Genomic DNA, 23,457 nt, shown 5'->3' with positions numbered 1-23,457 from the left:
CTCTAGATGTGGATGAGTGCATACAGGCACCAAAGCCTTGTAACTTCATCTGTAAGAACACAGAGGGAGGCTACCTCTGTTCCTGCCCTCGTGGATACATCCTACAAGAAGATGGAAAGAGCTGCAAAGGTGACACGCACACACAGAAAAACACCACCTCTAAATATTGTGCTACTGGGATCAGATGAGTTCAGCGGCTCTTCTTGCTTGACTTAGTTTCCAGGTTAGGGCTTCTGTAGTGCTGAGTGGTTTGGGCCCTTCGCCAGTGTTCTGCTCACTGTCCCGAGACGCTCCGTTTGAAAAAGTGTGTGCGTATACACACGTTTGTCCATGAACGTGTACCCGACGCTCTGTGTTGCCTCGGACACAGTGCATCTGTCTGTGTCTCTGTTTACCAGACTTGTTTGTACGTCTAAACAAGTGTGCTCATGGTGTTCGGTTTGTGGGGCCTCTTTCATCTTTATTTACCATAGCTGTAGTTTCCCCCCTCTACAGTACCCCTCTGTGTTTCCGGTGTCTGGTTCATTTGCAGTTCATTTGCAGGTCAGTGACTGTAGAAGGACTGGAATTTGACTCAGAAAAGAGCAGCCCCCATACAGTAATGCATACAATACAGTGGTCTGACACAGTTCTTACCACAGTATCTTAAATGCACCACACAAACTACTAAACAGTTTTCGCTTTTCTGTCAAATTTATGTTTTACTTTCTACAACTTCTTGTCTTTTTTTTCAGATCTGGATGAGTGTTCAACCAAACAGCACAACTGCCAGTTCTTATGTGTTAACACCATTGGTGGGTTCACCTGCAAATGTCCTCCTGGCTTCACCCAGCATCATACTGCCTGCATTGGTAAATACACACATACAGATCATAGATATACAGCACAACCAAATGTTTTGTAATTAGAAATGCTTTTTTATACAATGATCTGTATACTCCTGAAAGGGATGTACTACATGCCCAAAGTGCACACAGTTTGTTCTTTCACACTGTAACTTTTCTTACAGTGTCTTCCAGCCCAGCTCATAAAAGACCCCTGAAGCACCCTCTTGTCTAACCTTTACTAACTCTCATTCAGAGTTAATGGACTCCGGCTGATATCACACTGATCTTATTAGGCTGGACTGGTTTGTAGTCATGGCAGCTTAGCGATGCTTTGTTATGGAACATTGCAGCGGATCGCCGTGACTACCACAACCTTTTTTCTTCCAGACCATAAAGCAGCTCCCATGATCTCACATCAAATCAAAGGCAGGGAACCCTCAGTTTTGACTGTAGGAATAGCCCCAGGCAAATGACATACAGTAGGTGTGGATGTGTTTAGGAGTAAAGAAGAAACATGGGTGTGACATAAAACACTTATCATACCTCAGTAACCACTGCCCTAAAATATTGTTATTGAACTGGGGACTTTTCCAGGCATATTGTAAATACTGTATGTAAGACCTCATTCCATCAAATACATCTGCTCTTTCAAGCAGCTGCTGTAAAGACTCCTATGTGTCCTTATCCAGTATACTTGCTTTTGGACTTGTTTGGATTGCCAGGTAGTGCTTAAGGAAAATATAGACTCCCTCTATGTTTTTTTTGAGCACTACAATATGTCCCATATGTTGACAGTTTGACCAAATGGAGATCTAAAGCTTGGAACACATTTTAAAAAAAAATCTCAACTGACTATGAAAATCCAGGATCACACATTTAACAACCGACGTTTAGAGATCACATCTCTCTCCGCTTTGATTGTAGTCACTACACATTTTAAACTATGTGATCATATTCAGATTTGCATAGATTCCAATCACAACAGTCAAACACGTTCGTGTTGTTTGACAAAATAATCTAAACTTGAGGCTCACTTTCTACCTTTTTCCAGGAAAAGCAAGCAAGTAGATATAGAGTTTAGTTTCCTTTTTCTGTCAAGGTCAAGAATGAGCTCTCACACTCAAATGTTTAATGTTACCTCCTCTGGTCTGAGATTGAACCAGGAGGTGAGAGATTTTATTCTTAAACACATGCAGACTGAGATTATTTGTACCAACGGTGCATGGTGACCTGCCCTGTTTTTTGAGACCAATGTTGACACCCCAGGATTTGAAAATGACTCAGCACATCCAAATCGGGGTCATAATCAGCCTTTATATCATGTTTGCAGTTTTACCCTTGTCTGAACCTTCCCTCCTCTCTCCTCTCTATGTAGACAACAATGAATGTGCAACAGACCCCAATCTGTGCGGCTCCAACGGTGTCTGCCAGAACACTCCAGGGAGCTTCAACTGCGAGTGCCAGAGAGGATTCTCATTAGATCCCAATGCGCAAACCTGTGAAGGTCTGAAAACAACTGACACCAAACCTCAGTTTCAGCTGATTAATTACAGAAAATAGGCAGTACAGTAGTTTTCTTTGTGTGTTTGTCCCTGACAGATATGGATGAGTGTGATGGTAACCACAGGTGTCAGCATGGCTGTCAGAACTTAGTTGGTGGATACAGGTGCAGCTGTCCACAAGGCTACTTGCAGCACTACCAGTGGAACCAGTGTGTGGGTGAGTAATACCACTGTTCTTTTTATCAGCAAATATAAAAATTCTTTCCTTTTGGGGCATCCTGATGATTTGGTTGCCAAAGTATGTACAATCTAGCCTTGATGTTCTGGGCTAGAGTCCGACCTGGAACCTTTTTAAAACAACTTATCCATCCTTCACCTCTTTCCTGCCACTCTTAAAATATAAATATGTCCAAAGTGTTTTTCCTTTTCTGTGGAATTTCAACCCTTCCCTTACTGTGGTAAGGTCATGAGAAAAGGAAATGTTATGTTAAAACTTAATGCTCAATATCCCACTTGCAGACCTTAAAAAATCTACAAGACAAGAAACAGACAAAAAACAAACTATGAGGGTGACAAGAAAGAGGCTTGAGAGGTTTTGAAAATATCAGATTCTAAAAGGATGAAAACCAAAAACCAATGTGCCTCTCTGTATGTCCCAAAATAACAAGCTTTTGTTAATTAAAACTCTATTTTTAGTTTGAATTCACAACATTCAATGCAGGCTTTCCCAGTATTGTTTATGTCCTTTAACTGGAATGACCTCTTGTTTGTTTCCTTCCTGTCACCCTCCTGTGACCCAGATGAGAACGAGTGTTTGAACAGCCAAATCTGCGGGGGAGCGTCATGCCACAACACCCTTGGGAGCTTCCGCTGTCTCTGCCCCACTGGCTTCAACTACGAGCAGACCAGCGGAGGCTGCACAGACATCAACGAGTGCTCCACCAGCCAGAACCCCTGCAAGTTCGGCTGCTCTAACACAGACGGGGGCTACCTCTGTGGATGTCCACCCGGATACTTCCGTGCAGGACAAGGGTATGTTAATGACGTGACTGTGTGTGAGAGCTGTCTATAGGTGTTTCTAGTCGACTGATCTGCTCTGTCTTTTTTTTCAGGCACTGTGTCACTGGTCTGGGCTTTACTAGTGGTGGCCCCAGTGGTGGACAAGGAGGTGAAGTGGATGATAATTCTCTGTCTCCTGAAGCCTGCTACGAATGTAAGATCAACGGCTATCCCAAGAAGGGACGCAAACGTCGCAGCACCAACTCAACACAAGAATATCCTCAGGAGCACATGCAGGTAATCTGTCTGTCAATGGAACTCTGGACCTCACTACTGCGAAAATCCTGACAACAGCCCAGTTTTTTTGTGTGCACCTTTATTACATCTTGTCCTTTTGTCTGTCTTGATTAATGACAAAAAACATGTTGTACTGTAGGTCATATATCTTCCATTCACTAAATTCCATTGAACCACATTTTCTCTCTGTAGCTGACTGAGAAGGTCAGTCTGGCCAGTGTTGATGTTGAGGACACCCTGCAGCTCCACCTGAACATCAGCGACCTGAGTAGTCGTGACCACATCCTTCAGTTCACCCCAGCCTTATCCACCCTCAGCGACCACGTGCGCTACAGCATCGACTACGGGAACGAACAAGGCTACTTCAAGATCAACCAGAGAGATGGCGTCAGCTACCTGCATCTGAGCAAGAAGAAGGCCCTCCCCCCAGGGGCGTACTACCTTCAGATCAGCAGCATGCCCCTCTACAAGAAGAAGGAGTTGGCTGAGCTGGAGGACCGACATGATAAAGACTACCTCACAGGACAGCTGGGAGACATACTGAAGATGAGGGTGCAGATCATCCTCCATTAACCATCACAAGACTGAGACAGGCAGATGTTGCCGGCAGCTGCTAATCCAGTGTCAGGCTCACACCCCCCAAAAAGGCCAAACATCTCTGACTCTGGGTCAGTGGCTAGGGGCAACTTCTACTTGCTCCAACAGGGAGAAGGGCTCGCCACCAAAGAGACAAGAAGGGGGTGGGGGGAGGGACTGTGTCATTTGATTGCCAAAGATGATTCTACATATCATACATACAATTTCTGTGGAAAATACCAGCTGAATGAGGCAATATGAAAGATTTCAGTCAAATGAAGAACATGTTGCCCTGACACACAACATCAGCTATGTGTAAAGCACTATTGAGAGTGTGAATGGTTTTTAATTGTAGGGTTTAATGTTCTATAATGATATGTGGAATCAGGTGCCATTTTGAAGGGCATGCGGACTGCAGAAAGCTCTAAAGGCTGAGTTTTTTAGAACTTGGCTTAGGTGGAAGAAAAAGGGTGAGTCCCAATAGTCTGAAATAAATTCATTTCCTCCCCTCAGGTAAATGACTGAACAAACCTGAATACATGGAAGTTAACACATTTCTCCTTCCCCAGATATTAATTTAATGGAGTGAAGATGAAAAAAAAAAGATTATGAGAATGGTTAGGAGAGGAAAAGAACCCACTATGGACTATTGAGATGTAGCCATGTCTGAGCTTGAATGACTCCTACTGCATATTTAAACTATGCTTTTTCATCTTTCCTACTGACTAGAATAATTCATATTTACTGGTGCTAGCAACACAACCACATAGACTTCTGAATGCACTGTACTACTATACAAAACTCAGTAGTCAACAAGATACAATCCCATCGGCCATTCTGAAGATTTCATGTCTTTGCAACCGTAACAGCTAGCTTCATAGCCTGTCCGCTCTCCTCTATACTACATGTAAATTGTGTTTATACTGTAATAATCAATGCCACTTTTAATCTATGAAGCATTTGTAAACTAGAGGAAGCCCCTGGAATAGAGGGGTTTGTAATGGTGCTTATAATGACCAACTACTTCCTTTGTAAACTGTGTATACATACACACACCTGCACACACAACACACATTTGATGATGCCAAACCTGGGCCTTCATGATTATGCACTGAGGTCTTCGTGGCCACAAATTCTCTCACAAGTACAATCAGTGCTGCATTGCCACGGACCAGCCTGACACCAGTCTGTGTTCTCTGTTCACATCAGTGAGGGTTTAGTTGTAAATTCACAATAAAAACATATTTTTTGGTGTATATGTATTCACTGCTGTGCTTTCACCTTTATCCAGATTACATTAACAAGCTCAATGGGCAGCTACTAGCTTCATGTTAAGACATCATTCTTTCTCAGTTGTGTGTAACCCAAGTTAAGTGCAATATGATCTCTGAATGTTTTAGCTGGTGAGGCTCACATTATTCTGATGAAATTGGTTGTGGAGCCAAACTTATGTTTAGGTATGAAATCCTTGTCCTGCACTGCCCCCATGTGGAACTTTGTAGAACTTTTTGTGTGTGGATGGTCAAACAAGAACTTCAGACAGAGCTCATAACATTTGCTGAGAACATGTAGATGGCACTCCCAGTGAAACTACCAGACTCCCAAAAGTACAAAAAGAGAATTTTATTAGGACTTAATCTTTATATTTTCAACATATACATTTGCACTGCAATCACATTTTAGAGGTTTCAGTTGCGTCCAGTTGACCCAAAGCCTCCAGCACCACGCTCTGTCTCATCTAGTGTCTGAAAAACAACAAGCAGAGCATTTTTTGATTGTCATCAAATTGATTTTGATTATTATACTTAAAATTACTGCAGTAAAGAGACATATATATCGGAACATTTGACAATGTCTGCACAGGCATTCTCTTACCTCTTGCTCCTCCAGATCTGGGTAGCAGATCCTCTCACACACCAGCTGAGCAACTCGGTCACCCTTTTTCACTAGAAGACAAAGAGGAAGAGGAGGACATGAAAAAACAATTTGTAACTGAGACATCTGTACAAACAGTTTTAAATGAATGGATGGCAAAATCATTCATTAATTCCCACTCATTAGAAGTTAAATGCAACATGGTGCACTAAGTTAGCATTTCAAACACTTATTTGCAGCCTACTTTTTGCCACTTATGTGTTCTAAATGGAAAGAATAATGTACAGTAATGCATCATCTTACTGATAAAATCTATAGGTTAAGTATTGATGGTACCTTTGATTTTATTTCTTAAATGATATTTTTCACTGACACCACAACTCACCTTCAAATGTCTCCTTGCTGAAGTTGAAGAGCACAACTCCCACATTTCCTCTGTAGTCTTCATCCACAACTCCAGCTGAGAACATACAGAGATATTAGAAACATTTTAAATGCCAGATATTTTAAAACATACACTCACAAGGATTCTAAGCGTAAGTAGGTAAAGACTCACCGCCAACATCAATGAAGTGTTTCGCTGCCAGTCCAGATCTCGGCGCTGAGAAGTAAAAATGGCAAGAGATGGTTACAGTCTGTCTGTTACAGTTCCAGTCTGCAGACACAAGAGGAAAAACGTACTACCAGAGCTGCAGGGTTGCATCAGCATGTCAGACACTCACCCACTCTCCCATAGCAGCCATGTGGAACTGCAATCTGAATGTCTGTCTTCACAATAGCTTTATCCATAGGACTAATGGAGTAATCATATGCACTGTGTAAAATCAGAGAATTGTGGTTAGCTGGTTTACACGGTATTATATTCATATGACAGATGCTTTTGTGCAACATGAAGTGGATTCAAATTCTATCGGAGAAATAGACAACTGAATTTCACAAACAACGTTATATCGAGTCGTTACAACTTCCGTTAAAAGAAAATGTGGTCACAGTATTAAAACATACTGAGTCCGTCCACAGTAGGTCATTAATGGAGCCCAATATAAGTTTCATTTAAAGTATAACCAACCTGTAGAGGTCATATCCTGCAGCTTTTGTTGAGCCTCTGGTAGGTGTTGTGGCATGCTCAGAAAGTTTAGCAAATCTGAGAACAGGTCTCTCGTCAGCAGGCTTTGTTTCTAACTTTGCCCTCTTTGATGGAGAAATTGCAGAAGCATCTGTGACTTCTAGGACGGGCATGTTGGCAGAGTTTTCACAGTTAAAAACCGATAATACACTAAAAAAAATTAAAAAGGAATAAAGACTTACTATTTGCTAAATAGGAAACAGACTAATGCAGACAAACTAAACCTCTGTTCAGAGTTTCTTGGCGCTTCTACTATTTGAATGAACAGATCTCCCGCGCTGGGAGTTGCGCCAAATTAGCTCCTCCCCAAACCACGTACTCTTAAAGCGATAGTGTATTGTACACCATAAAAATGAAGACATCCCCAATAGCTCGTCTAAGGTACCACATGTTTTTTATTTAAAAAAAAAGCGCCTTGAATGAACAATATTTTAATGGTAATTAATAAATCAGCAAGAAAGTTAGTATGCTCTGTTACTATGGCAACTGTCGTCACTATTTTGCTCTCGAACAAGTTCTCGCGAGAATTGCATGTGTAAACAGCTGTTAAAAATACACATAGCAAAAGCATACATAAATACTTTAAGAATACTTCTCACTTTACTTACGCATTGCACTAGAAAATAACAGACGCAGAGGTAGTGTCGGTACACCGTAGAGAACACAAAACACTAAAAATAAACCTGTTAGACCGGTCAGTGAACGTTCCAAAATGCTAGGCAGGCTAGCAAAGCTAACGTCAACAAGCGCTTGACATGTTGCTAGCGATGACTTTATTCATCCTAATGTCTTGCTTGCCTTTGTTACAACTGGGCATCTGCGAACGAAACTCCCTTCCCGAAAAAAGCTGAGCTGCTTTAAAAATAGGAGCACATTGTAGCTGGAGATCCCGTAACCTTCGCAGCGTTCGCGTCATACTGTTACCTAACGCCGTCTCTAAGCTAACGGCTAACTAACGCTACATCCTCTCAGCTGATGACCGTCTGCAGCTATGCATTTCCTTCTCCTGGTGTCATGCAGCGCCTCACTTCAGCAGACTAGAATGACTGCAGTGTTAAACAAAAGCATTTGTTTGAGTAGAAATGTAGAGAGAAATAATCTATTCTGTGTTGTATCGAATTGTGCACGGTCTGAGTTTTTAATGGTAAGTGCGCGACAATGTATTCATTTTAAGCAACTTGACACTTCACTATATAACAGAGTCAGACATTGTACTTATAACCCCACTATTTCAATGTGAGAACTAGTGTATTGTTAGTAGTTAGTAGCTAGTTATAGATCAGATTATTGTTGTTTTGGGGAGCAGTTCTGGAGGAGGAGCAGGAAGGAGGAGGAGCCTGGAACTTATTTATAGAACTGAGTTCAGGTGTGAGCCTTGCGGCCCACTTGCAGCAGAAGCCCAGCCTCTCCCGTCGACAATTGTTTTTCTGGGTGAAAATGTGAGTTCTTTAGTGCTTGTTACCTTCCTGTTTTGCTTGAGATGTTACGTTATATTTTCTGTCAGATGAAAACATATAATTAGTTGTTAACCCTTACTGCATAGATCAACCACCCCCGGTAAATATTAACCCAATCACCTACCATACCAGACTGCAATAAACCACAGTTGGTTTGGCTTGAATTCCTGCTGTTTCATTATACCTGACTGCACACTCACAGCGTTCAACATATTACCTGAGAATCAGCATACCCTTCATTCAGTCCTCAATATCAAGTATTTTATAAATAGAGATTATGCTAGTAGTTAAAATAGGCCCCAGCTTTACCATCTGCACCATGAAAGTGATCCTGCACATTAATGCATCAATGCATATCAACAAATAATATAATACATCTTATTAGGATATGAGCATAACAAGTTCAATTTACTTTTGGTACTTTAAGTGTATTTTGTTGCCAATACAGTAACTTTGAATGTGGGACTGTTACCTGTAACAATAAACTGTGGTATTGACACTTAAGTAGTTCTTAAGTTCTTCATTCACCACTGGTTACAGATGTGTATGTTTAGCTAAAATACAAAGATACATTTTGACTTGTAGCCTATTATTTGTTCATAAATTCTATAATCGAATCATAATATAGACAGCATGCACATTTATTTGAATGTTGAGCAAGTTAGTTTCTTAGTGACTTTCTCCTCCAACTGCTCTCATCACTTTATAGTCCAATCCAATTTAGTTCATTGCTGCCCTCCATTGGCAATAAATCAGCATTGCCATTCAGGATGAATTCCCATTCCATTTGCTGCTTCTATTCAAGATGTGCATGTTTGACCACCAACTTTGTAGACCTTTTAGAAATCATTTTGCATTACATAAATGCATTTGTTTCTCCTAGACTTAGACTTTATGCTTGTATTTCTCACATAAAAACCTGGTTGTTTGTGTTTTAATAACAACCATGAAATTACTAGGAAGAATATAGAATTGAAAATGTGTTTTCAAAAAATGTAAATACAGTAACATGCAAAACAAACAAGTGGACAGTAACAAAAAAAGGTTCCCCCTCCCCTGACACATTTCTCTGGACAAAAAATATTGAATATTATGTCATCTAATCACTTAAAAAAAATGACAGAGACAATTTCAGTTCAAAATTTTTATTTTTCATTTCAGATAATCACAGTTATATATTTAAATAGGAAGATAGACAATAAGCTATAATATACAGAATTGTTTACAATCTTGTGTTTCACTAAATTGTCCACTAAAATATTTAAACAGTATGATGTGGAACAGGTAAACAGCTTTATAATACCAGTATATTATATATATTATACACTCACTGAATATCAAGAATGTTTATAAAAGATCAAATCAAAATCAAACCTTTAGCAAATATAATGCTATTAATCACGTAGGAAACGTTTTTTTAATGCTCAAAAAATATCCACTACCAAATTCAGACATCTACTATATACATTTATTTTACAATCACATGGCAGCAGGCAACACATTCACTCAGTGTAACCACCGGGAGCAGCCTTGTCTGTTTGTCTGTGTCTCTGCCTTTGTTCATTGGACTGATCTGACCATGTTAGGAAGAGCTCAACCTTTGTCTGTGATCCTAAATTCACATTTAAACTCTGACACTTATGAACTTAGTGTCAGAGATGCTTTTTTCTTTATTGAAACTAGTCTGGTCCCCTCAGTTAAACGTGTTCTTTGGTAGCTGCACAGTGTAGTATCACACTAAAAATGTTTGCTGGTTGGCAAGCTCACCGCAGCCCGCACAGCTTGCCACAAACCTTCATGAAACAGCTCTGAGCAATAAAAGCAGGTTAATGGTAAAATATTAACAAGGTTTGAGCTGTGGCTGAAAATGAGCTTTTAATTTATCATTGTCACCAGCTGAACACTTTTTGAAAAATTCTGTTTATTACTATTTTTTTTTTGCAAGTCAAACAGTTAATTGTTCCACTACTCTTATGTCCAAATAAGAATTAGAGCATGAATGTCCTTGTCAGGATTTATCTAAACAGGCTGGGTTGTGTTAATCATCCCTGTCGCTCTGGAAGTCTGAATAATATCCAGATTCTTGTGCACTTTATGACCATAGTCCATCAATATGATACTACCATTTTTTCCCTTTCCAGCTACCTTGTCTTCTGATGTTTAGCCTGCAAGGTGCTCAGGAGTAGAAAGTAAGCACACTCTTGTGGTTGCCTCTAATGAGCAGTGTTGGTGGAAGGTCCTTGGTCAGAACATCCAGCCAGGCCATGTAGAGGAAATCAGAGATGGATTCCTTACGAGCAATGGGCATGCTCCTGCAGAGGGGTAAAAGTACATACTGTGTGTTAGACACTGTTTCCTCCTGCTCTGGGTGTTAAGCTTGGCAGTGTAATATCATTCTGCCAGCTGTTTCTTATACTTACACAATGATCAGATTGGCTGATTTGGAGTTTTGCTGAAGCACCTCATTCAATCGTAGTTGGAGGTTGGTCTGTAAAACAGCAGCAGTTATTATTTTTAACAATTAATTTCAACCAAACTAATGCATTATTATGTCTGTGTTGTATAGAAAGTGATAATTTAGTGTCAGTGCCTTTACCTTTTCCTCGAACTCGCTCAGCTCTTTGTCAGTGATTTTCCAGGGCTGCTCTTTCTGCATGGCTTCAGCCTGAGCGGTGTCTTTAGACCCCTCGTGCAGACGGAAAGGCTCAATCATATCCTCTAAGTTCCTCAAGCTGTAGGAAAGTAGATAAGAGCATGAGCTGACTGTGGAAATATTCAATTTTTAAAAAATCATATAATGTATATTATGAGGCAATCAAATTTTGCTATTACTGTTGCACCATTTGCTCAGCTGTCACTATTACAGCTAGTAATTACTTGTAGTTACCTGTCAGAGCTTGGTCTGAGGTGGATGTCATCAATGACAGTGATGTCAGTGCAGTTAATTCTGAATTTCTGCAATAGAGACTTCATCCTGCGAGAGAGATTATTCCACACTGATTAACTTTTGTACAAGTGTTGGCAGTTATTTTCAGTTAATGCTAAATAACATCATAAACTGATTTTGTTGTCTCATTAATTTTCATATCTTGGTTTTGCTAAATAATTTACTGAATCTAACTTCCACCCTATAATTGATATTGAAACACTGATTTGTTCTTTTTACTCACTCCTGTTTATCCAGCTCACTGCGTTCAGGCTGCCCTGCGATGAAGATCCTTAAGTTAGAGTCTTTCCACTTCTTCCTGGTGGTGAGGATGTAGGGGAGCAGCAGGGTAAGACCTGAGAGAGGGGACATTTATTAGTTGGTTTTTTTTAAATTATTGTAATACCCACAAATCTAGTTGTTTACAGAGAGTAGCTCCATGAATTTGGTGGACAGATCAAGCTTAGGCCAGGCCACAAGTGATCAGATTGTGGTTATGACCAGATATGATATTTCTGCTTTTATCCTACAGGTGTTGTCTAGTAACACAGGATTTATTTAATTGTTCAGGTGTTATTTATTTTATTCAGTCAGATTGCTCCAGTCGGCAGATTGTCTGCATTAGCGTAATGGAGGACGTGGCATGTCTCTGTGCACGTATCTGTTATAATCTATAGCCAAGGTACATAAAGGAAGGCTGCCTAGGGGAACCAGCACCTACCTCCATCGTCAAACAGCCACCACACATCAATGGTGCCTTTAGGCTGTTTCTTCTTGAACTGAGAACTGGCCTCCAACAGCCTCTCATTCATCTTGGCAACCTGCGGGGGCGGAGGGCCGCACACTGACACTGAGAGAGAAAAAGATGCGAAGAATGAGAGCTGGACGAGGGAGAGCAACTGTAGGAGGGAATGTAATTTATTGACAGAGCGTGCAGAGCTAAGTTGGATGGGGAAACGAGCGCAAACCAACGTTAAGGGCTTACTCTACATCAGCAGGAACAGCCATCTCTCAGGTCTAATGTTCCAGTGAGTAGGATGCAGATTGTATACTAATGACCATCGCTGTCTTGCCAAGATGCAGCTCGGTGGTGTGTGCGTGTGAGAGATGTAGAGACAGAGACAGATTGAGGGAGAGGTTGCAGACACCCTCTGCTGTCTGGGTTGAAGGGGCTGTTCTTAAGAGGTGCTCTTCAATTGGAACTAAAGGGACCATATTATTGGATTAGACCCTCAGAGATATCTTTAGTGGGAGCACTTGGATCAATTATATCTCAATGGGAGTGTGGAGAAGTTTCCAAAAACGATGTGTGTTATTGCTTTCATTTGTTAGATGTGTGCTATGTTATTCTCTTTGACTCAGCAGAAATGCATTGAGGAGAGTGAAATGGATTATGTACCTTCTTTTTCCAAATATTTAAAGACCATACTCATTTATTGATGCAGCTGTTGCTTTAAACACCTTAGGCTGAGGCCTTTCTGAAATGTCAGGTATTTTAACAGAGAGTAAAAACCACTTGATAGATACCTCTGGTCGTGAGCACTTGCTGAGAAGATTTCCGGGACTTCCTAAACAGTCCTCTTGATTTCCCTCCATTTGGCATCATTTCCTTCTCCAGTGCCTGTTGCTCCTTCGCTGCCTTTAGCATCTCCTCTGAAAGACAGAATCAGATTTACAGTTCACAATCAATATGTAGTCACTGTAAATATACATTACATTAGCCGTGTTTCTCTTTGCTATTGTAATGATTTACACAGCAGCGCAGTTGTAAACTGGTAGCTATTTTTGTCATCTTATCTGCTAACTACCTGACCCTTATCAATACTTGGTAATCTACAGAACAGAGTGTCCAGGTCTATCAGTGCTGTTTTATTGTAGGTTGTTGCAAGAATAAAAGTTGTGTGTGTGTTTGATCCTTCTGCTTAACCCACCTTTGTGTGGCTTGCTCAAAAAGCACTACATACACATAATAGTTGAGTTCCTGTAGATTAAAAAAAAAGTTCTGTTAAAAAGAGTCTTCATACTGACCTTCTGCTTCAACAATATGTGACACATCAAGTCCCTGGTTCATCCTCAGTATCACTGTCCCGTACTCAAAGTCAAATGCATCACTGTCAAAAAGAGAATGAGAACACCAGCTCAACACACAGATCTCTTGTCTATGTTTTATTGTTGATTAGTGTGTGTTTATTTGTGACTTACTGCAGTATCCCCACATAATTCTGCACCGACTCTGTGCCTGCAGTCCTCCAGTTTCTCTTGAAGCCCATCATTAATGTGTTGGGTCTCATACGGCCAAGACCAGAAGCCTGTAAGAAAGAGCACAACACCCATAGCATAAAGATAAAACCCCAAATCAGATGGAGCTGTTAACTCAAGCAGCATGGGCACCAGCCTGGGGTTGTAAAACCTGGTGTCTTCATTAAGTGGAGAAAAAAAAAGAAAAGAAAAACAATATCTAAAAAGTTTCAAAATGTCCCAGACAAGAAGGCTGTGAAGCTGTTTTACTGCCAGAAGTTATGACCAGATCACTCAGTAGATCTCATTTTGTCTCCAGGGGCTCATCCAATGCAGTGTTAATCAATTATAGCTTTTAATCTGCCGTGCTGTTTGAAGTAAGCAATCCCGACAATGAACTGAGGCTTTATCTCGAGAGTGCGATAGCCAGAGTCATAAGACTGTTTTCCTGCTCCTCATTAACTCTCTCCTCTTCTTCCTCCTGCACCAATGTCCTGGGCAGATACTTGTGACAAGTGCAGGTCAGTGTCATAACACAGCAATAGATACTCTGTGTTGTGCGGAAGAAACAGGTCAATAAAACCAATTTCTGCAATGTCTAAATGTGTTGTCACCCTCTGATCAAAACACGCAGGTTACACATTAATCGAGTGGATTTTTCTGGGTTACTTGGTTTGATTGGTTTTCTTTTTCCTCTCACTTGAAGAAATGTTGTGTAAATAATGGCCTCACTGACCTGCAGCAGGCTCTCAGTCCCTTCCCTGAAACTGTCACAGGCCACAGCTGCGTAAAATGCCTTGCGTTTGGTCTTCCTCAGCCACTGCTGGTTCTTCTCCATGCCGGCATTCATCTCTTGGAGAGCCTCAGATCTCGGGCCCTGGGGAGAGAATGATATCCCACATAGACCTTTTTCATATTCAGAAGACACAACTGACCCTAAACTTTAGTTTAAGGTATCCAGACAGTTGGCATTTCCCTCATCCCTGCTTGATATTCACTACTACTGCATGTGTAATCTGCACTCTACACAATTTAAACTTGCTTGATGTGCAAATCTTTGAATAGAAGTTTGGTTTTTAAATAAACATTTGAGGAAGATGACACATGCTGCTTTGGTAATATCTGTGGTTTTTGCATTTGCAATTAATGAGATTACGATATAACCTTACCACAAACACTTCACAGGTGAGACAGAGGCCATAGTTCTTAGAGAAGGAGTGAGCCAGATCTAGGAGAGCTGGTCTGGTCCGTGCTGAACCTGTCAATGCTAAGATCTGAGGCCTGGGCAAGACACAAAAATGTTAAAATGTCTGAAAATGTCCTGTATTTTTTTGAAATAGACATTTTTGTCTCCACAGTGATGCAATGCAGACTTTTACCTGAAGTTCTTGACGTGATCGTCCACACCAGACAGAGAAAGAGCGTTGCTGACTGCGCTCACAAATGTCACTGCCTGCGTGGACGAACCCCAGTTCACATCTGGAAAGAAAATAAAAAAAGTCCAAACAGGTAAGGTCTACCATGTGAGGCATCGTGAATGTACCTCAAAGTAAGCAAACGTGAACACGCACAGCTCACCTGGCTTCTTGACTGTGACGTAAATGTAGAGGAGGATTTCAATGCCGTATGTGAGGAGAGCTGCCCACCAGTTGATGACAAACATGACAGCACAGCAGAGTACTGCGCCCACCAGGGATAGCCACATGTTGTAGTATTTATATGCTGGCCTCCAACCTGGGGAAACAGAAGAAAGACCAGTAGGTATACTTCTATACAGTCTGCAGTTATTAAGTAACTGCAGACTGTATAGAAACAAATCAAAATCTAATTAGCTAATGCAATTCAGTTTGTCTGGGGGAATGTCTTAAATCAGGTACTTTTTGTAATAGTGCCTTGTTTTAATGTACCCACAGTCACTTATACATAATTCTTGAAAACAAGTGAGGAATCAGTAGATGGAAACAAGTAGAATTACTTCAGTTTACTGGCAGAATTTTTCATTTATAAGCTACTTTGTCTATAGAGAGACCCACCTGGAGACTTGGCATATGATGCATGGAAGCAGGAGAAATTGATGAGAGCATAAGATGCCAGAAAGAAGTTTGAAATGATAGGAGCAATGGTGTTGAGGTTACCTATGGAGACAACAACAAAAAACATCAGTCTGATGATACATTTTGTTGTTGTTGTGAGTTGTGAGGATGTAATGTCCAGGCCATGAGAGACAATTGCACTGACCAATGAGAATAAAGGCTACAGAGATAATGAATGTGAGGATATAGCCGCGGATTGGCTCGTTGTTCTTGCCATGTCCCTTGGCAAAGAAGTACAGGGCCTTGTAGATGTTGTCTTTACACAGAGCCTGGGCAGAGACAGAGGTTGAGTTAGAAAATACTTTTTTGTTGTTGTTGTTGTTTACAGGAGTTGAGAGTAATAATTAGTTGTTTCTTAGTGGAGAGTTCCTCTAAAACATTGGTGTTTTAGTTGCACTGCATTTAGAAAAGCATGGCAAGTTCCTGACCTGGAAGACCTTGGGAGCACTGACAAGGGAAGCCAGGGCTGAGGAGAGAGTAGCGGAGAATGTTCCGGCAATGATGAGGGGACCAAACCCAGACACCATGGTCATCACCTGTACCAGAGGGCGAGGAGAGGAGAGCGTTAGAGGTGAAACAAGACTCTTTCTCGTGTTCAGGAATAGATTTTAGAGGCTGCGTACCTGGAAATTGTTCATCAAGCCAAATTTGCATTTTTCCACTTCGCAGGAGGAGAAATCATAGCCGAGCTCACAAGCAACTGCCGTCGAACCATTACAAAATCCACCAGGAACAATGGCGTTCGTTATGTTTCCTGTTGCATCGCGGACAACAGTGGCAGCTGACCAATTAGAGAGAGGAACAGATGCATTGATAACATAAAAGTCTAACAACCAACCTCTCAGAAATTCTAAATATTCCAAAATTTGGATGTGCAGTCAAGATCTGTGAATCTAATGTATGTATGTAAGGTTTATGTCTAAATCAGGTCTATCTGTACCCGCCAAAGGTTGTTTTTACGTTAACAACACAAATGTATAATTATCATACTTACAGACACAAAGGGCCACGGCTAGGTAGGTGATACCAGTGATCACAATGGCCAGCAAGGTACCTTTAGGTATGGCTGCTTGGGGATCCTGTGAAATAACACAGATCTCTGTAAAACTGTTTATGATTCTATCCCATGTGCAAAAATAAAGTGTGTTTTTCAAAAAATCACTTCCAGCCTATGTAAAACCCACATAAATCTATGTAACATAGCAGCTAATGATTCCAATGCATGGCTCTTATGCAATGACCCCTCTGAGAAAGTTACCCGCAAGTCGCCAGAGATGTTGGCTCCAGCCAGGATCCCCGTTGCAGCAGGGAAAAAGATGGCAAACACTGAGAAAAATGTCTCTTTCTCTCTAAAGTCCGGCATGAAATTCTCTAAAAAGATTTTTGCTGTGAAAAAAAGGGAAAGAGGGAAGAGAAATGAAGAGGGAAAGATAAAATTAGATGAACAGTGCTTTGTGAATTCACATTTTTAAGTTAAAAGATTTGGAGAAGGTGTTTTACAGTTATAATTGAAGAAGCCTTTGGATTTCTTATCCTCGGTTGCAGGGATGAAGGTTCCTACAAATACGTTCACTATGGCCACCAGTAAGATAATGAGTAGAACAATCTGTGCCTATGGAGACAAATGAATTGAATTGATAAAAGTTATGGTTCCACATTTTTACCACGATAAGCCCAGAGACTGGCAAACAACCAGCATGATGTTCATATCTCACCTTGGCCTCCCATTCCATTCCTGCAACTGATATCCCCAAGAGCAACACCACTGTGATACATCCAATGATTCTGATGTCATTAATTTCATCTACCATGAGGGCAGAGTGGTCCTGAATGTAACAGAGGGTAGGCAAGAGGCAAGGATAAGTGTATAGTCAAAATGAGTTGGAATGAGACATTTCCTGAACAGTCAACTGATCGTTGCACATCACACACCTTGAGCAATTCGACCACAGTCTCAGCAAATCCCACCACATACATAGCTACAGCCACTGCATTGGCGAAGGCAAAAATGAGGCCGATCGACCCGCCAAACTCTGGTCCCAAACTTCGAGATATCAAGTAGTAGGCTCCTCCTGAAATGACAAAATGAAACACGCACACATACATAAAATAGTGGATGATTAATCACCACATCACTGATTCATTGATTTAATGTCAGGACAAGTTAAGTAGGCTATAAAACGGAGGAAAGGGCTTCAAGAGGTGACATTCAGGTGCAGGTTTGAGCCTTGTATCTTTTATCTGCACACACCATCCTCCTGCTCATTCCATTCTCTCAGTGAAAGATTTTATGTCAGAACTAGTGTGTGTTATCTCAGGCTATATAAATTTATAAATAATCTTTAACTGTTGGTGCCAGCGGCAGTGACTCTCTTGTATGAGTTATGAGTGAAATGCCAGCAAGAAAGGTTAGTCAATAGTTGAATTAAGTTATTTTGTCACTGTGCTTCTCTGAATATGAAGTTGCCTTGTGTGTGTATGTTGACTATGCACTGACTTACCTCCTCTGACTACACCATTAGTACAAATGGCAGACATAGAAAGGCCAGTGATGGTGGTGACCACACAACTGAGAGCGATGACCACAATTCCCAGACCTGAAATGCACACATGTAACAGCTTAAAACTATTATTTTCAACCACAACTTGCTCAGCCGTTACATTTAGGTGGTCTCTTATATTCTGATAGTGAAATGACACCCTCCTCCCCATGGCTGCTTTTAAAAACTCAATGAGAGTCAAAGTCCTGGAGGCTATAAGTTACAGCCGTCTTGCAGTACCTGCTCTGCCAACTGCCCGTGGCTTTCTCTGATTCTCAAAACCATTTAGTTATGCCTCCTGAACAAAAGCTGCTTTGCCAATCGATAGGTTCTTAAGCAATGAACACACACAGTGAAGAACCCCCCCCCCCCCAAACACACACACACACACACACACACACACACGCTACACATAGAGGTTTGGCTCTCGCAATCATAGACCTCAAAAAGGCTAGTTAAGTTGAATCTGTCCCAGTTCAATCACCCTATATTATCCTATATAAGTATAAGATAAGTAGAAGGTAGCCACAGGATTTTAAAACAAGTGAAGAGGATCAAATGCTGTATAAAATTCATTTATGTGCAAAGGGTCTATGTATTCCTATGTGCCCCATCTGACCAGCATGTATGCTTGTCTCACTCACCCCAGCCTGCCTGACCAAAAACCCAGGACAGACGGATGAACAACATGACACCCCAGATGTTCAGCATGCATCTCACCTGTGGAGGAGAAGACAGATATGTGTGAGTCATGATTTATTTTCATGTCAAGTGAGGGACAGAGACATTGTAATGATAATGAGATAAATATTGGAGCATACAGATGTTCTAACCATAGTTTTCATAGTTGACTATACTATGGTCTTGAAAGCCCCACTTGGCCCCGCTGTGTTATAGAGCCACATGGAGCCTTCATCTTGCCGGGTCAGAGTTATATAAGGTGACCCTGTCTCTATAAAGCAGAGGGAGCCTGACATGACCCCACATAACTCACCAGGACACCCCTTATCCAGCCAAACTTTACTGCTCCTTTTTTGCTGTCAATAGGAACAGCAGACTCCAGATCATCAGAGGGGGTCCCGTCACTCCCCTCAACGTCGTCCTCCACTGTATCTGGCACAGAGATTGCTCCATTCTGTTGGGAAAATGTGGAGGCAAATATAAGGGGAAGGAAACACGTCAGTTTGTTTTAATATTTATCTTAATTGTGCGTTTAGCAATTTAGGTGTTAGTATGCATTTTATACTTGCAAGAAAAAGAACGTCATTATGAAGAAGTTGGGGCCTCTGTGTTTATGAGCTCTCATGAGAGGATACACACAGTCTTTTCATGCACAATGTGTGTTTGTCTTTCTCCTGCCTCCTCTGTTATACTCAGGGGAGAACTTGGAAAGGGAGAGGAAACTGTAGTGATTTGATTTGGATGAAGATTGATAAAGAGACATTATGCAGCTGTGTGTCCTTGAAAACCGAAGAGAATAATGGAGAGAAAAAGACAAACCTCATTTCAACTTTCTATGAAGATGAATACTGAAATCTTAAATAACTCTCCTGCCTGACACTTAATAGCCTGACATCTGATTTAGTGAGACCTCTTTGATGCATTTCATTTCCAGTTACTGAAAGAAAGAGATCTTGGCAACAAATTGCCAGCCCTTTCAGCTGCAGTGGCATGGAGTTGGTGATTACAGCAAATTATACTAATGAGTCATTTAAATCTTAGACTACTTGAAACGTGTAAATTTGTGTCGGGGTAATTCATTTAAAACATTGACAGCCAAATATTTCCACATTAAATATACCATAGTCATTTTCTGAAGTAATCAAACTCATTTTATTGTTTGGCAACAAAACTATGAGTCAGCTGTATTTAGTTTTCCCAGATAAATTGTGGATTCTTGCATGAATCACTGGAACACTTTAAGATCTTTTAAAAAAAAAAGTCTTCAACTGGAATGACACATAGTCTCTTTCATTTTCTGCAGAGGAAGACGGCTAAATGAAAAAAGTTCAGAATGCTAATCTAGTTCAACCCATAAAACCCAAATGACCTATAACCCCCTCTCTTTTGCAACACAAAGCAGTATAACAGCCTAATAAAAAGCACTAAAAACTCTTAAGTGTATCAAGTTTGTTGATGGCTGTTCTGAGCTCCAGAAATAACTTCCAAGTGTCCTTTTTGGTTTCACAAGTCTTTAGGCAAATAGATAATGGCCGAATTGTGGACACAATGAAAGTGATGATGGTGGAATGATTAAACCACTGTAAAATGTCCCATTTCACTCTGTTTTGAGTCTTTAAACTGAGTGAATGGACTGTGTGACTATGGAGCAGAACAAAGACTGCAGTCAGAGAGTCACTGAGTTGGATTTGGGACTCAGGGAGAAAAACAGGTGTACGCTGTGTTCTGCAGAAGGTGAGGTGAAGGACAAATGTGTGGTAGAAGAGGAAAATGGGTGCAGACTGTGTATTACAAGGAAAACAAAAAGACAAGAAGAGGCCACAAGTGACGAGAACCTGAAACATTCATATTTACCAACTTGAACATGAACTCACCTTCTGAAACACATCATGGAGCTCCTGCAGGGATGGTCGCACAGCCCGGTGACCACTCACACTGCCCGCATTGCGATAGAAGTCGATGTTGGGCACTCGGTCCAAAGTGTCGTGACCAAAGGCACTGACCACCGAAGGCCGGACCGTCCGGTGCTCCCCGTTGGAGAAGGTGGTCTCATAGATGGGAGGTTCATCCAGGGTGGAATCATAAGCGGAGTTAACATGCTCCCCTCCGTTAGACTTGAACCTCTCCATCAGGAATGCTGAAAGGGATTCTCAGACTTAAACAGTCAAGGATAAGAGAACAATGTAGGTCTTAAGTCTTCAGTCATCCAACAGTGCTTTAAAAAGAGCAGAGCACTGCAACTGGCGAGGTTATCCTTGTTTATTGATATATAAACTATGCTAGGATTAGAATTATAGAGAGCGCTTGTCTTCTGAGCTTTTTGTGAGTAAACTCAAGTTTGTCCCAGATGGCCTACCTTTATATACCCTGCATCCCAGACTCTCAGCTATTGGCTAATTCTCTGGATCAACCCTCAGACTCAAACTCAACGAGGGGTGTCAGATATGTCCTTGCTCCATCCTAGGGGACACAAAGGCATTGCTTAACGATTAACCAAGTCATAAACGCCAAACGAGAGATAAAGGCGCTTGCTGCCTAAGTTCTGGAGAATTGATTACTAATATTATTGTCTGAAGTGCAGGGCAGCAGCACATGTTGTTCTGTGGTTGCAGTTTATGGGGCTATGGATAGTATTTCCTAAGACCTATCAGGCCTTTGGATGAATCACAGGGAAACATCCATGTGGAGGTTCCCACTAGAATCATATAACTCAGTAGGAAAAGTTTCAAGGTAAGGTGCAAGCTAAGTCTTCATGGTATGTACAACTGCGGCAGAAAAAGAATAAGCTAATATGGGATGATGGGTAAATATTAATTTAATTACAGATAGAAGCATAAGCAATGGGATATAATCAATATAACTAGTGTGATAACAGGAGGCAAATCAGTTTTACAGTGAGTAAGATATTGGGCTCATAAGTGTAATATAACTGATTAAATAAACATTATCTCTAATAATTCTCTTTGCCACAAAGTGTTGAGTGGGAACGTTGGCGGGTCGGGTAAAGCACAGAAGAAATTGTTGTATTCATGAGGAAAATGAGAGTTAATATGAGACCATGAATTACAGGAACATGCCGGAGGCACTTCTCTATAGCCACATGACTTCTAAAGTGCCTTTAAAAGACCTCTTAACAGGTAAACTTCCTTATTACTGATACACCACAGTGATTTATGCACATGGTGAAAGGCAGACTAATGACTTGAAATCTGACCTTGGCTGTATTGCAGGCTGAGAAAAATACTCCAGCACGTGTTTTTATGTGCAGATTGAATGGAGGCAATCAATTGCACAATGCTTATCAGATTCAGAACACAGTAGTTCAAAGTTGTTACAATTTTCTACAAGAATGACACTGACTGAGTCATGCTGAAGAGAGGAAATTTTCCACATGGAATAAAATGACTACTGCAGTACAACTCTCCTCTTCTCTTCTGCCTCTGTCTCGCTTCTCAGTTCTAATCAAACTGAAAAGGGTCATTTCAGCTGATATTAATCCTTCCTTTATTTTGTGTTTAACACAGAGCAAGGTCTCTTTTCTTGTGTGTTACATTGCAGTTGTCTCTACGTAGTTAACAATCCTCACTCTCCCACAGTCTGAACTTGAGATTAAGGTGATTCTTTTTTATTATCGGGGCTGCTTGACTTTTGCCTGCTCTGCCTGAGTAAATCTAGAGTATGCAGTGCTCCAATGAGATCTGTTGAGCCTATATGGCAAGTCTCTGACAGCAGGTGCATATGCTCCAATTTGTAAAGTGAACAAGAGAAGCTCTCCTCTACTTAATGTCCAAAGGGCTCAAAAAAGGCAGAAAAACACCCCTTTGCAGTATTTCTCAAACTTTGCTCTGCTCACTGCAATGTGAAAAAAGTTATTAAGTACAAAAGAGCACATATCAGCAGACAGGACTCCTGATACTACATCTTAAAGGGCTGTGATTAATTAAAACCTATAGCTCATCTCCACTATTTGCCCAGTCAGTGTAGACTGACTGATGGTATTTGTTGATCAGAAACAAACATATGTCTTGTATGCTTTGTTATAGAGAAGCTTACTGCTGGACTGCAGCCTGCTCTGTCAGAGACACTTATCAGAAAAGTCAGTTGATCAAATTGAATTTAAAATCTTGCATAAATGTAGTGTATGGACTAGTTTTAAGACTCTCCAGTATGTAATTCTCTTGCATGCTGGCTAAATAGAAATGTTTAGCTAAGGTGGATCCCACTTTGATTTTTTTTAATATCAAATTATTTTTTTAGTTGTATTTATATTTTAAAGAAATATTGAAGAAGTGAGTGTTGAGTTCATGTTGTATTTTGAAG

General features: G+C 40.8%; 3 protein-coding genes and 1 long non-coding RNA gene across 7 annotated transcripts in view; 2 read left to right on the top strand and 2 right to left on the bottom strand.

Annotated features, from left to right (window-relative positions):
• Positions 1-5,463, top strand: part of fbn1 (fibrillin 1) — a 58,526-nt gene extending 53,063 nt beyond the window's left edge. For all 3 annotated transcript variants that reach the window (XM_018683584.2, XM_051074755.1, XM_018683582.2), the window contains 7 exons: positions 7-129; positions 735-851; positions 2,203-2,331; positions 2,427-2,546; positions 3,130-3,361; positions 3,442-3,625; positions 3,818-5,463. In XM_018683584.2, the coding sequence (XP_018539100.1) occupies positions 7-129; positions 735-851; positions 2,203-2,331; positions 2,427-2,546; positions 3,130-3,361; positions 3,442-3,625; positions 3,818-4,198 (1,286 nt within the window). In that variant the 3' untranslated portion in view covers positions 4,199-5,463. The remainder of the gene's footprint in view (positions 1-6; positions 130-734; positions 852-2,202; positions 2,332-2,426; positions 2,547-3,129; positions 3,362-3,441; positions 3,626-3,817) is intronic.
• A 346-nt stretch (positions 5,464-5,809) lies between these two features.
• dut (deoxyuridine triphosphatase) lies at positions 5,810-8,177 on the bottom strand. 2 transcript variants are annotated; one of them, XM_018683590.2, is made up of 7 exons: positions 8,001-8,177; positions 7,146-7,302; positions 6,799-6,890; positions 6,633-6,677; positions 6,462-6,536; positions 6,077-6,147; positions 5,810-5,946 (listed from the first exon to the last, which is right to left on the bottom strand). In XM_018683590.2, exons 1-7 carry the CDS (start codon positions 8,116-8,118, stop codon positions 5,890-5,892), a joined length of 615 nt encoding a protein of 204 aa, XP_018539106.1. In that variant the 5' UTR covers positions 8,119-8,177; the 3' UTR covers positions 5,810-5,889. The 2 variants fall into 2 exon arrangements, with proteins under 2 accessions (XP_018539106.1, XP_018539107.1); XM_018683591.2 differs by lacking the exon at positions 8,001-8,177 and adding an exon at positions 7,811-7,981.
• Positions 8,178-8,315: 138 nt separating this feature from the next.
• On the top strand, positions 8,316-16,432 carry LOC127143134 (uncharacterized). The gene is made up of 3 exons (XR_007814352.1): positions 8,316-8,641; positions 15,182-15,332; positions 16,308-16,432. It is a non-coding gene; the product is annotated as an uncharacterized LOC127143134 (long non-coding RNA).
• On the bottom strand, positions 9,789-21,489 carry slc12a1 (solute carrier family 12 member 1). Its single transcript, XM_018683585.2, has 26 exons — positions 21,012-21,489; positions 19,451-19,591; positions 19,101-19,176; positions 18,418-18,513; positions 17,849-17,988; positions 17,632-17,742; positions 17,417-17,528; positions 17,175-17,302; positions 16,911-16,995; positions 16,540-16,697; positions 16,345-16,452; positions 16,062-16,185; positions 15,857-15,958; positions 15,402-15,557; positions 15,203-15,302; positions 14,993-15,104; positions 14,560-14,700; positions 13,788-13,894; positions 13,614-13,696; positions 13,113-13,238; positions 12,307-12,435; positions 11,830-11,941; positions 11,547-11,633; positions 11,256-11,391; positions 11,080-11,147; positions 9,789-10,971 (listed from the first exon to the last, which is right to left on the bottom strand). The coding sequence occupies exons 1-26, from the start codon at positions 21,264-21,266 to the stop codon at positions 10,836-10,838; spliced, it is 3,129 nt and encodes a 1,042-aa protein (XP_018539101.1). The 5' UTR covers positions 21,267-21,489; the 3' UTR covers positions 9,789-10,835.
• Positions 21,490-23,457: the final 1,968 nt, after the last annotated feature.

The sequence above is a fragment of the Lates calcarifer genome, linkage group LG2 (genome assembly GCF_001640805.2).
Source record: "Lates calcarifer isolate ASB-BC8 linkage group LG2, TLL_Latcal_v3, whole genome shotgun sequence".
NCBI classification, from domain to species: domain Eukaryota; kingdom Metazoa; phylum Chordata; class Actinopteri; family Centropomidae; genus Lates; species Lates calcarifer.
The sequence above is the reverse complement of the archived record's forward strand: the minus strand, read 5'-3'. Positions and strand labels throughout refer to the sequence as shown.